We start from the raw sequence: 12,451 nt of genomic DNA on the forward strand, positions 1-12,451 counted from the left end.
ATGCAATAATTGTCAAAAGCCAGATTTGAATGAATGGCTCAGCAAATTACAGTTTTATAGCCTGCTTGTCTTTGGGACCCAAAGGAAAACTATAGTTTATGCCTCCTATGCTAGAATTATTTACAGTAACTCATCCCAGTAAAATGTACAATCTTGCCCCATTTATCCTCAGAATAATTGAGTGGGGAATGTATGGGATTATGTTTTGCCCCAACATATACAGTATATGCCAGAGCTATGTAGCGATTCTGGATCTAACTCCAAAAATCTCACACTGCACCAGAAATATATCTTCTTAAACAAAAGAGTTGTTTAAGTTAAGTTGAAAAAGTATCCTACCCTCACCGCATTACAAACCATGGAAGATGCTCACCCGGCCATCTGTTGTCTCTACAGTAGTCTTCCCACCTTCAGAGCTCTTAATTTTCCCTTTGGCATATTCCTCCTTGGGTTCAGCCACATAGCAATAAGTTTTGGCATCAAAGGGCTGGTTCTGAGCCTCTATTCGCTCCTTTTCAGATTTGCGCAGAAAAGAGGCAGCCACCCCAAAAACCTCCATTTCTGCATCCCTACTCATGGCTGCAGCTACAAGAGATACAAGAAGTTTAGTCTGTTTTGTATAAGGATAGGGATGTTCAAGAAATACAGCATTAGACCTATTCTCTGTTCCTATATCTAGTGATATATATTGGTTGTTAGGGAAGCAAAATAGTTCCAAAGTTCAACTATTTTCTTAGTAATCATACTAGCAAGGCAAAAACACCTTTGTTCTTATGCAAGCCAGCCTGTCTGTCTCTTGGTAGTTTGTAAGATTTCATTCTACTGTAGGTAGGTGTCCTCTGTAAAGAACCTTTGATAAATTTTCCTGAAAATGGATGGTTGTTTCTGGAATAGTTCTTTGCTGAGGAGGTTCTTCTGATGTGAGATGACTTCCACTCCCCAAATCATATTTTAATGGCTCAGAACATGGGAAGAACTGAGCATGTTAAACAGTAACAAGAAATTCTGGACAGGGACAAGACTTTGCTTTCTCTTATTTTACTGTAAATGGAAGCTCAACTCCTTATCATTATCATACCAGAAGCACTGAGAAGACCTGCTGCATCCCTCTGATGATACCAGTTTTGCAAAAGTAAGAGTATTTAGATATGAACTGTCACCTATATTAAAAAGGATGTTAAATGAATTGGATAGTATTTCTGCAGAGTACATAGGGAAGTGGTATTGAATCTGCATGAACCAACTGCATCAGTAAGCAGCCTTGAGCAGAACAACTAATAATGGACAACCAAGATTCTCATTTGCAAAGCTGAGTTTTATGAAAAAGTTGGCAGTGATGTTAGCTGAGATCGTTCTTATCTTTTCAAAACAAGATTAAGCTCTGTTCTTCCATCTACAATTTATATGCAGGAAAACCAAGGCTCAGAGAGGTAACTTTCATCTCCATACTCAGAAACACAAAAGCACAACACCTTCCCAACACACACACACACACGCACTCCATCTCAGACTCATTTATCAAAGGAAACTACAGCACACAAGAGATCTATAGAAAACTGCAATTTACCAGAAAGGGTGGAAACTCAATAACCACACTTGGATTTCTCACCTTTTTATTATCTACTCTCAACAGAAAGAAGAAAGGAACTGGATGAAATGTTCAACCTGCAAAGCAACAGAAAATATGTGATAATTCATCCAGGATCCTCAGGCAGCCCAACAGCTGAGAATTTGTTAGAGTCTATCCATATGCAAAGGCTCAAAATACACAGCAGAGAATGGACCGCACAACACTTCTTCACCAAAGAAAAGTCCCTTTCATCTCACGGTACTCTAAAGTCCCCTAAAGTAGGAGTACATCCTGTACCTTGTTAAAGAGAAAAGATCAGGGCAAAGGCAGGTTTAAAACAAAAAACAAACTTACCCTTGACAGTCCGTAGCCACCAATAAACCTTTTACTTTTGAAAGCTTTTATAGGCTCTGATTCTTCTCTTAGCTCAACCCTTCTCCCTATATGGAAGTTAGAGACCAGCCCTGCAGTCTGCTTGCCATTTCTACACTTATTTTTTCCCCTGTAAATGTATTTATAGAAATGACCAAGTTCACTCGTTATTTATCAGTTCTGATACCTAGCCGCAGGGCAATCATTGTAAATGTGCCTCTTTTTAATCTTGGAAGGCAAGATCATAGTAGGAAAGAGACTGTCTGATACTTTAGAAGATTTACAGAATTCCTACAGGTTTGTGACAATTCTGCAGATCTCCTCATATGCTAATACTAATCAAAGCTAATGTTGGACCAAATATAAGTTAAGAGCATTAATATATATTTGCATTAGAGCTATTTTAACAATTTCATTTCAGGCATATCTGGCATATATTCAGATGCAACTTTAAGGTTCCAAAATGCTTGTGCCAATATGTGCTAGCAAGAATATTGTCATTAAAGAATCGAATATGCCCGAGTGAAGGATCATACAAAGTGATAGTAAGGAAACAAAATACTGAGAATTATGCAAGGGCTCATTTTTGGCCATGATACCATATATACCACTGTATACACAATATATAGGGTGTGAATGCTCAATATGCATACCCACCCAGTTTGACATGAGAGTTGTTGTTTAGATAATACTGGGAAGTATATAAATATATACAGCATATGGATAAGGGCAATAATATATTTGTTCATTTTCTGTTAGTTGTAGGCATGAGAGACTACAACCAAACAACTTAGAATTCTCTTTTGTGTGCAACAAGGTGAAGTACTAAAGCGCAAGTTTTGAAAGAGTGATGATTGAATTCATAAAAAGATGACAGTCAAGAAATAAGTAGTTATATGGGTTTGGGGTAGAAAGGATATAGCTTCATTAAATGAATAAAATATCTGCAACATACACTATAATATTTAGCAGCCCTTAATAATCAATTACTTGTAACACCTATAGGTTTATCCATTAAGCCTTATTATTGATTTGTCACTCTGTACACAGACATGACTTCCTAATTAAGCTTGCCAAAGAATCACAACAATGCTTTCCTCAAACAGGGAATTAGGAACAGCTGATAAAAGCAGCCGTTGTGTAAAGCAAGACATCCAAATGAGTAACTGAGGGCAAATATATTAAGTGGGAAATCTCTCAACTCTTCATTCACTTGACAGCTACTGCAGGGTTCCAGAACTCAGCTGCTTTGATAGTAAGTCTCACGACAGGTAATGGACTTCCCAAAGCCTTTGTCCCACCTCCTGTCACTGTGAATCATTAAGCATTGAAATCAATCTTCAGTACTACAGATAAATCCATCCAGGACAATAAAAATACACAAATTAAAAGGTTATTCTTTTTTAAAAGTCTAAAAAAAAATCAGTCTAGTTCTGGAGAAATTCTTATCCAAGAAATGCCTTGTCTTCTAAATGACAACTGAAGGCCTTTGGTTGTCATTTAGAAGACCCTGTGGGGCCAGCTGGATAGAGCTCCATTACTGGGGTGCTACCACCAAGAAGGCCCTGCTACTGACCACTGCCCAATAAACCAAACCCACTTGTGGGACTTTTAGTTTTCAGTTGGGGGACATACTTCTAGCCTTTGTGAGGCTATAATTTAGAAATCCGTGTTCATAAAGCTGAGAAAAGCTAAACAAAACCCAGGGCTTCCGAATTTTAGTAGATGAATCTTAAACTCTTTTGCATTGAAGACCACTCTCCTCATTGCATAGTCATAAGAATTTCATGAACAAGGCTGCTTTGTGCTCTAGCCCAACAGCTGAATGAGAAAAGCATTGGGAGAGACAACAGACTGATAGGTCATACTGAATTTATGCATATTCAGTGCCATACAGTGACTGTTAAGATGCTATTATTTAGAGATGTGGAGCAGATATTGTTATTGCATGCTTTAGAATAACCCTTTGGTATTTTTCTTTGTTATTTCTGTCATGGGATATTTCCAGAAAGCAGTGGCAGAAGTCTTTATCAGCCTTTCCCTCTTGGGAGGGCAACCTTACTAATCTGCTCAAACAAGCATGTATTGAAGCTTCTCACATGCCCAAAGCCTAGATGAATCCATGCCAGCAGGGCAGAAGTAGAGAAGAAATATTATTCTCCATCCTTTCCCTAGCCATTTGTGCTTCCCATTGCTTGCCAGTTATAGGACTTGTACATATCTCCTTTCCTTGCACTGAACTATTCTTTGGGTTCTATTATTCTGAAGGTTCTCCCAGACTATCTGTACCTCTGTTCCATTCCCTTGGCTCCCACTCCATAAAATGCTATAATTGGTGCACAAGCCAAAGCTAAGTCTTGCCCAAAATCTTCCTTAGCCACTGCCTTGACCTTCTGCTCAAGTAGAAAGTTTGACTCTAGGATAAACCCCAAACCTTGGGCCTGCTATCTCAAGGGGAGTACAATCCTGTCCAGAGCCACTGAAAGTTTCTGGGCAAATAGGTACTCTGTGTTACTAAGTTGCAATTTCAACTTGTTTATGTATTTATTATTACATTTACATAGCTGCTCATCTTACATACATGACTATGGGTGGTGTACAATAAAACAATCAGGTAAAACAATTATAAAACAACAGTGTAATACAACAATTAAAATTTTTAAAATAGTTTAAGCACAGATATAAATAGGACTGCGGGAGAATGGATCAGCATCCTACACACAGTGTAGTCACCTTGTGAGCTCCCTATTTTCCTGGGATCCCCAAGCCTGTTGAAAGAACCAGGTTTTGAGGGATTTCCTAAATGCCAATAGGGTCAGGGCTAATCTCACCACATCTTGGGTGATTAACTGGGTGATTCATTCATGGCTATAATAACATAATTTACAAGTCTGATTGTGTACCTTTTCCTCCTTCTTATAGTTCAGTGAATTAGGGAGAACTCTAAGCTGCTTCTGAACATTATCTTGTTGTTCTGGACTTAAAAAAATGCTTCTGCCCCTTTTGCCTAGGTAAGGATTCTTCCATATTTCCATCAAGGTCACCTTCCTTAATCTCTACACTTGCAGAGGTCAGTGGTGCTGATAACCACAGACTGTCCAGAAAATGATCTATCCGTGGTAAAGGACTAATGTCCTCCATCTTTAGATAGATAGAAATCTTTATTGTCATTGTACTACTTGTACAACGAAATTAAATGCCACCCCAGTGCAGCTTTAAAAATATAAAAACCATAGAACACATAAAACACATAACACACATAAAACACATATACCACAACCTTCACATTCCATATTGCACAACCCCTGATGCTGCATTAATACTGCACTATACGATAGAATTCAGTATAGTTACAGCTCTGTGGTAAAAGCTAACTGCTGAGGAGAATCCAATACCAGCTCCAGAAATTCAGTAAAGGATGCATTCAAACAGCAGGGTGGGTTGAACAAACCAACATCAGGTACAGACACCTGCATCCAGTCACTTGTGGAGCAAAACATCTAGTCACAGCTAAGGTCTCTTGTATATCATTGCCACCCTCTCTGGCCTTGGATCTGTGGCTGATGAATCACCTGAAACCCAGATGGGCAAATTTCAGATGGGGCACACCTACATTCTCACCCTGCCAGGTCTTGGGTATGCATGCCAGGACCTTTTTACAAACAGATCTAACATTCACTAATGGCACTCTGAGGCCAAGGCACCCAGAAATACATCATTCAGGATCTGGGGAAAAGACAGAAGATCTTGAGAAGGTGATCTCATGGATCTTCCTCTGATAGCATCTTCTGTCATAGTTCCTTCTTCCAGGAACTCTGATGACTTATCTCCTGCCCCCTCTCTGTAGTATCCTGGAACCCTCCCCTCTCCCCCAAAACCTGGGGCATCTTTTCAATAAACTTTGCCCTCTCATAAAAATTGACCTGGTTATCAGACACTAATATTAAGCCTTCCAACATCCGTTTTAAGCCTGAAGATAAAACAGGGCAAGTGAGGTGAAAATTGGCCAAAAGCCAGTAGAAAAAGCTAGGAGGTGGTCCTTTAGCGGTTTAGTGCCATTGTCTTTCTTGGCTCCTTCCCCTTTCCAACCTGCTGCATTCTGGCCTGTTTATCAGGACTTTCCTCCAGGGGTGTGCGCGCGTGCTTGCTCTCTCGCTCTTTCTTTCTTTCTTTCTTTCTTTCTCTTTCTTTCTTTCTTTCTTTCTTTCTTTCTTTCTTTCTTTCTTTCTTTCTTTCTTTCTTTCTTTCTTTCTTTCTTTCTCCCTCTTTCCCTCTCTGATAATTTTATATTTATTAGAAAGAAGGGTTAAGGTCGAAGTGCTTTACTTTCACCTATAAGCTCAATTAAGTCCTATTTTCCATCCTCCTGTGATTCATGTGAATTCTACCCTAAGCTTCAAAATTAAACCAGGGCTGAACTCAGCATGTCAGTCCAGTTTTGAAATGGATACCTCTTCTGTGTTCTAATATGTTTGTGAGCCAGGAAACGGTGACAGAAGCGACAAATTACATGGCTACATCCCAGAGAGTGAATTACATTTGGCTCCAGATAGAATGAGCACATACTGTCGCTCAAGAATGGTCATAAACTGTCACATCTCTCTTGAAAAATGAATTCTTAGAATCCTTCCTAAGCCTGTAGAATGAGCTCTGTCTTTTTTTAGCCACGGCCTTCTGTGCTCAAACAGTTTTTGAATGTACTGCTGGGTTTGTATTAGGTGTCCAAGAAAAGCTGAGACAGTAGAAGCATACATTTTGTTCATGTCTTCAAACATGAGGATAGAGGCTTTGCAGGTCAGTCTGATTGTTGGAAGAGAAGAACTAAAAAAGGGAGGCTTTCCTAGCATGTACAGACCCATCAAGCTGCAAACGTAAGTTCAAGATCTAAATAGCTGTAGAGCCACCTTCCCTTGGAGATCTAGAAGAAAAGGCCACCTCCAGATCCCTATTCCTTCATCTTCAGGGGATCTCTGGGTCAGCCCTTCTCGATCACTGCTCCCATTCCCTGAACATCATTCCTACTAATATCAGATGAGCCTCAACTCTGTTACTTTTTCACAACCTGGGTATTTGATCAGGTCTTTAAGGTCTGAGGGGCTGTTCTTGTCTCTTCTGGGGAGTGGTTGTACATATGGGCTAGGGTTGTTCCTCCACACTGGACAAGTTCCTCAGCACTGTTACGCTGTGATGTTTCAGTTTTTAATCTTATCACATTTCTGGAGGGTTCTAAGCCAATCAGTCCAGCAAGATGGGTTCACCTAGTAAAATAAAAATAAATAAATAAAAGTAAGTCTGGGTTCATAGGAGCTGCTTTTGAAAACCAAAGACAGTATCTCATCTTGCCTCTTTTCTCTGACAGGTCTTGCTACCCATTAAGAAGCAGAGATTAAAGAAGTTCAGTGACAGATGTAAGCCATAACATTGAAGGACCTGTTCTTTGGACTCAGCGGTGTGAGTATTGCACGGTAGTGTGTTCAGAATCACTACTCGGAAGCTATTAGCTGTAACTATTAGGACACCAAACTTTGTGAATTGCTATTTTTATATCACTTCTAACTAAAAATATAACTAATCTAAATAAAGATTGAGCAATTTTGAATTTTGGAATTGGGTTTAGTCTGTTTTCTGTGGGCCAGAATTGTACTTCACTGCCCACCAACTCCCACTTCAATAGCTAGGTTGTAAAATAAAGTTGTCAACAGCCAGCAATAAAGAGCTTCATCGTTAGTTTTTTCAGGGTCTAGACAGGGTCCTGTCCTATCAGTTAGTTGTCTTATTACAAACAAGCTCCTCACAGAGAAGTGGCTTAAAAATACACAAGTAATATGTTTCTACCTATTATCTTTTTTTGGTGAAATAAAATTGACCATTATAGCTAAGCTGTGATCCTGAAACAATTAGGAAGGATTTACGCCAATGTAGACATGATTCTAATACTGGGGGAAAGAACTGATACTTAATGTTACACAGCCAGCAGTTAACATCCTATTATATTCCCTTGGCACTTATTATCAGGCATAACCCAGAATCAGAATACTGTAAAAGACTATAAATCATAGTTACCTAGCAGTACATTTTAGAGGATGAAAAGATCTGGAGATCTCAAAAACCTGTCCAGATTATTAAATGGTTTGGGGCCTGGTTATTTATGGCACTTTCTCCAATGATCTCCTGTAGGACCTATTCTATAAGATCAAGCAGGTGGGCATGATCTGAGTCCTACCAATTAAAGAGGGCCATGTCATGGGACCCCGGAAGCATGTTTTTTTCCATTTCTGCCCCTGCACTCTGAAATATCCCCAACCTTGCTGTCCTTGAGAAAAGTTCTAAAACCCTGGCTTTTCAGAGAGGCCAGAGATCAACATGATTTATAATCCCAACCGGTGGAAGATGGACAATTGGTATTTGAGTGACCGTTTCCCCCAATGTACTTGACTATGTGGCTTTCTATATTTTTAATGCTCTTGTTATTCTGTATGCTGCTTAGAGTCTTCAGACATGGCAATCTAGAAATATAAATAAATAAATAACCTGTACAAAATATTGCTGACCATAGATTTTGCAAAGTATTTCTTATTTTCTTGTAGCTTTTTAAAAAATCCACCTCTCAAGAGCTGCTAAACAGTGCTAGTATCTTGTATAAAAGGTAACATAAATATGACAATTATTCCTTTTTATAACTGAAGAAAACCAAGAATTTAACTTGATGGTGCTTCCATGGAAGGGTGGGGGAGATAGAAAGTCACATAGTTCTGCTGATTTTTTTAAAAAATCAAATGTCATTGACATTTTGCAGAAGTGATTTTGGTTAATACAAGCAGTCCTTGTTTAGTGACCACAACTGGAACCAGCAACTCAGTTGTTAAGCAAAGCAGTTACTAAGTGAAACTGTGACTGTACTTATGATCTTACTTCAGCTTTCCTTTGTTTTACAAACCTGTGAAGTCATTAATGCTAGGATTGGTCACAAAGTTACTTTTTCATCACTGTTGTAACTGCAAATGGTCGCTAAATGAGGCAGTTGCTAAACAAGGACTACCTGTAACCTAAATTAGTTACTTAGATTTGTATCTTGTTTTTTCCTCTGCATGTTCAAAGAAGGATATGTAATATTCCCTTCTCCAAATTTTTCCCACAAGAAAAGTTGTACTGAGAGTAAATTACCTTCCCAAAATCACCCAGTAGATTTATATGACTGAGGACACCTTAGTCCTACACTGTACTAGCTGTTCACTTCACTTTTGAAGTAACTATGTGAAACAAGATGCCTATTATTTTTAAACATTCAGTAATGATATTGCTAAATTATTTCACTGGATTTTATTATTGTTTTTATTTATTTTTTCTTCCCAGAGAATGTATATTACTCAGTGGATCAATAAAATAATAAGTAACTCAATGTCAGAAAAAAAGAATGGCAATTTGACATACCTGAGTTTGTAATCTAGATACTGATATGAACATAGCTATTGATATTGTATGTTAGGAAATGCAATGTGAGAGTAAATTAATTTTCATTCAGATAGCTGACATCCAAATATTATTTACTGAACTGTGGCAAGCATGTAGAAGACCAGAAAACAGAGTAACCAAAAAGGTCACAGCACATGGGGCTGCATAGATGGTTATGAAGGCAAGAATTTGAAAGTCTCCAGCAGGATACTTATGTTCCAAATGTAATCAGCTGTACAAACAATACAAAACAATCCAGCATTCTTCTAAAATGTATTATATACTGCTGTGGAAAATAGCATCCATATATCGATCTCCACTTTCCATATGCAATAGGTAGAACTGTGCACTATGTGTTTTAATCACATTATACTTATCCTCACTAAGACTCAGTTCTTTAGAGCAGGAACTGGAAATGCATAACATGCCACACAACAGAGTGACTTTAGATCTATCTGTCCCAATCAGATGCATTCTCGACTTGTGTTGAATCTGAAATCTCATATCCCAGGTCACCATCAGTTCTTGTTTTTATTCCCTTTCTTATTCCTTTCCTAATTTTATTATATTGTATTTTCTATTTTGTTTGGTTTTATTATATACTACCCAGAATCAGTTTGAATAAACTGAATGAATTAAATTAAATTAAATTAAATTAAATTAAATTAAATTAAATTAACATGGCTGTGATTTGGTGCCTGATACATCAATAGGGCACCTGGTTGATGAAGGCAGATTTAAATGTTACTGTAAACAAGTCTACTAGTGAATCCCATTTTGGGTAGCAACCTTCTGTTGCAGATAGCATACAATTCCACATTTATTCAAGAAAATAAATATGGATTTGTCTTGTACTCAACCCTGGACTTATTCATGTTGAACAACTCTACAGCAGATCTAGTGTGTTCATGGAGAAAATCTATCTAGGTAGTTACTAAAAATTGACAATGACTGGATGGTACATAATTAATCAATCAAACCATCAATCAAGAATTAGTATGCTATTCTTTACTGAAAATGCAATAAAGCAAATGTGTTTGAATAGCATACAACATAATAAATTATACACAGATGTCGAAACATTTTTCAACAAAAACAGCTCTGCAGAGAAAGATGTAACTACTTAATTTAGCTAGTTTCTATGGCTTTAGAGAAAAGCCTTGAGGGGTGTCTGTCAGGGATGACTGAACAGGATCTAGATCATCTTGAGGGTTGGGTTAAATGCTTAGAATGGGAAGGATGACACTCTTGTGCTAGGATATGTTTTTGTGCTGAAGATCTCTATGAGAAATGAAGAAAAAGTGGCTGAACATGAGACACAGCCTCCAATTTTACATTATAATCATGGCAGTCTTTTATTTTTATTTTTTCTTTGCTTTACTTACTTACCAACTTTTGGGAACTGGATACATGATATAAGCACTGAACAACATTTATCAGATATTCAGGTCATAAAGCCAACTGCATTTGTTTCACACAAAGATTTAGTCCAGTTGTACTTAGTATCCTTTCCTGTTAAATCCAATGCCCTAACTCCTATGCTCTTTCTTGCAGTTGTATATAGCACAAAGCCCTGGATTCTGGCATGCTCCCTTGAATCTATTTTGGCATTCCCTTAAAAGTGTGTGTTCTTCTTGCTGTCCTCTCTCTGGCTTGATTGGCTGCAAAGGAGCCCACCTGTGCTGTCCTTCTCCTTTGGAATGTCTCAAGTCTTTCGTCTTCATCTGGCGCATTGTCATTCCATTGGTGAAGGTCCTTTTTCTGGCACTCTGTGTTGCATACCAGGAATGCAACTGCTTCTCAAGGAGACAAATGGAACTACAGCATCTCATTCCAGAGGAGCTTCTGTCATGATGCCCTGGCGTAGGATGGCATAGGCAAAACATGGGGGGGGGGGTGTACGGGGGCAGCTTTTCTCAAGAGATCCTATTTTATGGTGAAAAGGTTTGAATTCAAAATAGATTTTTAAAAATAGATGTGCAATAGCAATCAAAGAAAAAAAAATGTTGATAATGCACAGTGCTTTTGATATTTCAGTGCCAGCCATAGCAATTTTGTTACTGCTAAAACCACCATCCAAGATTTTGCTATTATAGGCACTGCATTAATACATAAAATCTCTGCCCATGTGCCAATGTGCTTGCATCACTGAAATGAAGACGGCTTTAATAATGGAAGTTATTTGCTTGCATATCCTCTTCAGGAATAGGACTGCATCTCCAATAGTTTTTTTAAACTGCCCAGGCCAGAATGAATATGCATAAAAAAAAAAAAAGCACAACTGAACTAATTTTCAGGGCTAATACTCCGACAAATCAAAATTAAACAATTAAAAATACTTTTTTGTATAAATATTGGGAAAATACCTCACAACAGAGGGCTTGCAGCAATCTAACATTTGGTGATACAATTGTGCAAAGCTTTGGCTTAGATGTGTTGTTCTATTGTTTTATGATAATTGTGGGTAATGCGTTTTCTGCAGCAATCTATGTTCTTTTTCTTATTTATAATGCTGGTCAAAGACGCTAATAAATACATTTCAGTTTCAGTGATAATGTATCATAGCTACCAAATATTTTGCTAGTGACATAAAATGCACCTACACCTCCAGGAACAAACAGTTTTTATAACTGGTTCTTTAACTAGAAGGTGATTCCATCTGGCTATATTACACAGGCTGATAGATTACTTATGTTGCATTTGGGTTCAACTCTTCTCCATAACTGTATCCAGGCATCAATTCAAAATCGCCTACTGCTCCTGGATCAGTTGACAATGAAGGAGAGAGATGGATGTCAATAGCATAGTTCTTTGATGATCTCTGCTAGATGCTTTAATTTTTAAACAGGCACCAGAATACAGTCCTAAGAAAAACCATGAGATCTCTTAATGTCATCTGCTAAAGTGATTGTATCAGATAGAACAGAAATGGATGCAAAAGAGCTCCTCATACTCTTAAAGTATTCTATTGATATTCAGTTGTGTCAAATGTGATTAAACAGCATGAAACAGTGCATAAGGCCAATATTTCCAATGGCTATCCTAAAGCATATATCA

At 38.0% G+C, this 12,451-nt stretch overlaps 1 protein-coding gene across 1 annotated transcript in view; it reads right to left on the reverse strand.

Moving 5' to 3' along the window:
* The window catches only part of LOC103063479 (myosin-3), a 29,942-nt gene extending 27,976 nt beyond the window's left edge, over positions 1-1,966 (reverse strand). Inside the window, exons 1-3 of the mRNA XM_025163150.2 lie at positions 1,925-1,966; positions 1,610-1,665; positions 374-585 (exon numbers count right to left, since the gene is read on the reverse strand). Of these exons, the coding sequence (XP_025018918.1) occupies positions 374-577 (204 nt within the window). The 5' untranslated portion in view covers positions 578-585; positions 1,610-1,665; positions 1,925-1,966. The remainder of the gene's footprint in view (positions 1-373; positions 586-1,609; positions 1,666-1,924) is intronic.
* Between the last annotated feature and the right edge of the window lie 10,485 nt (positions 1,967-12,451).

This window comes from Python bivittatus, unplaced genomic scaffold (genome assembly GCF_059951505.1).
Source record: "Python bivittatus isolate LINGU-HERP-01145 unplaced genomic scaffold, Pbiv_v1 ctg000080_np1212, whole genome shotgun sequence".
Taxonomy (NCBI): Eukaryota; Metazoa; Chordata; class Lepidosauria; order Squamata; family Pythonidae; genus Python; species Python bivittatus.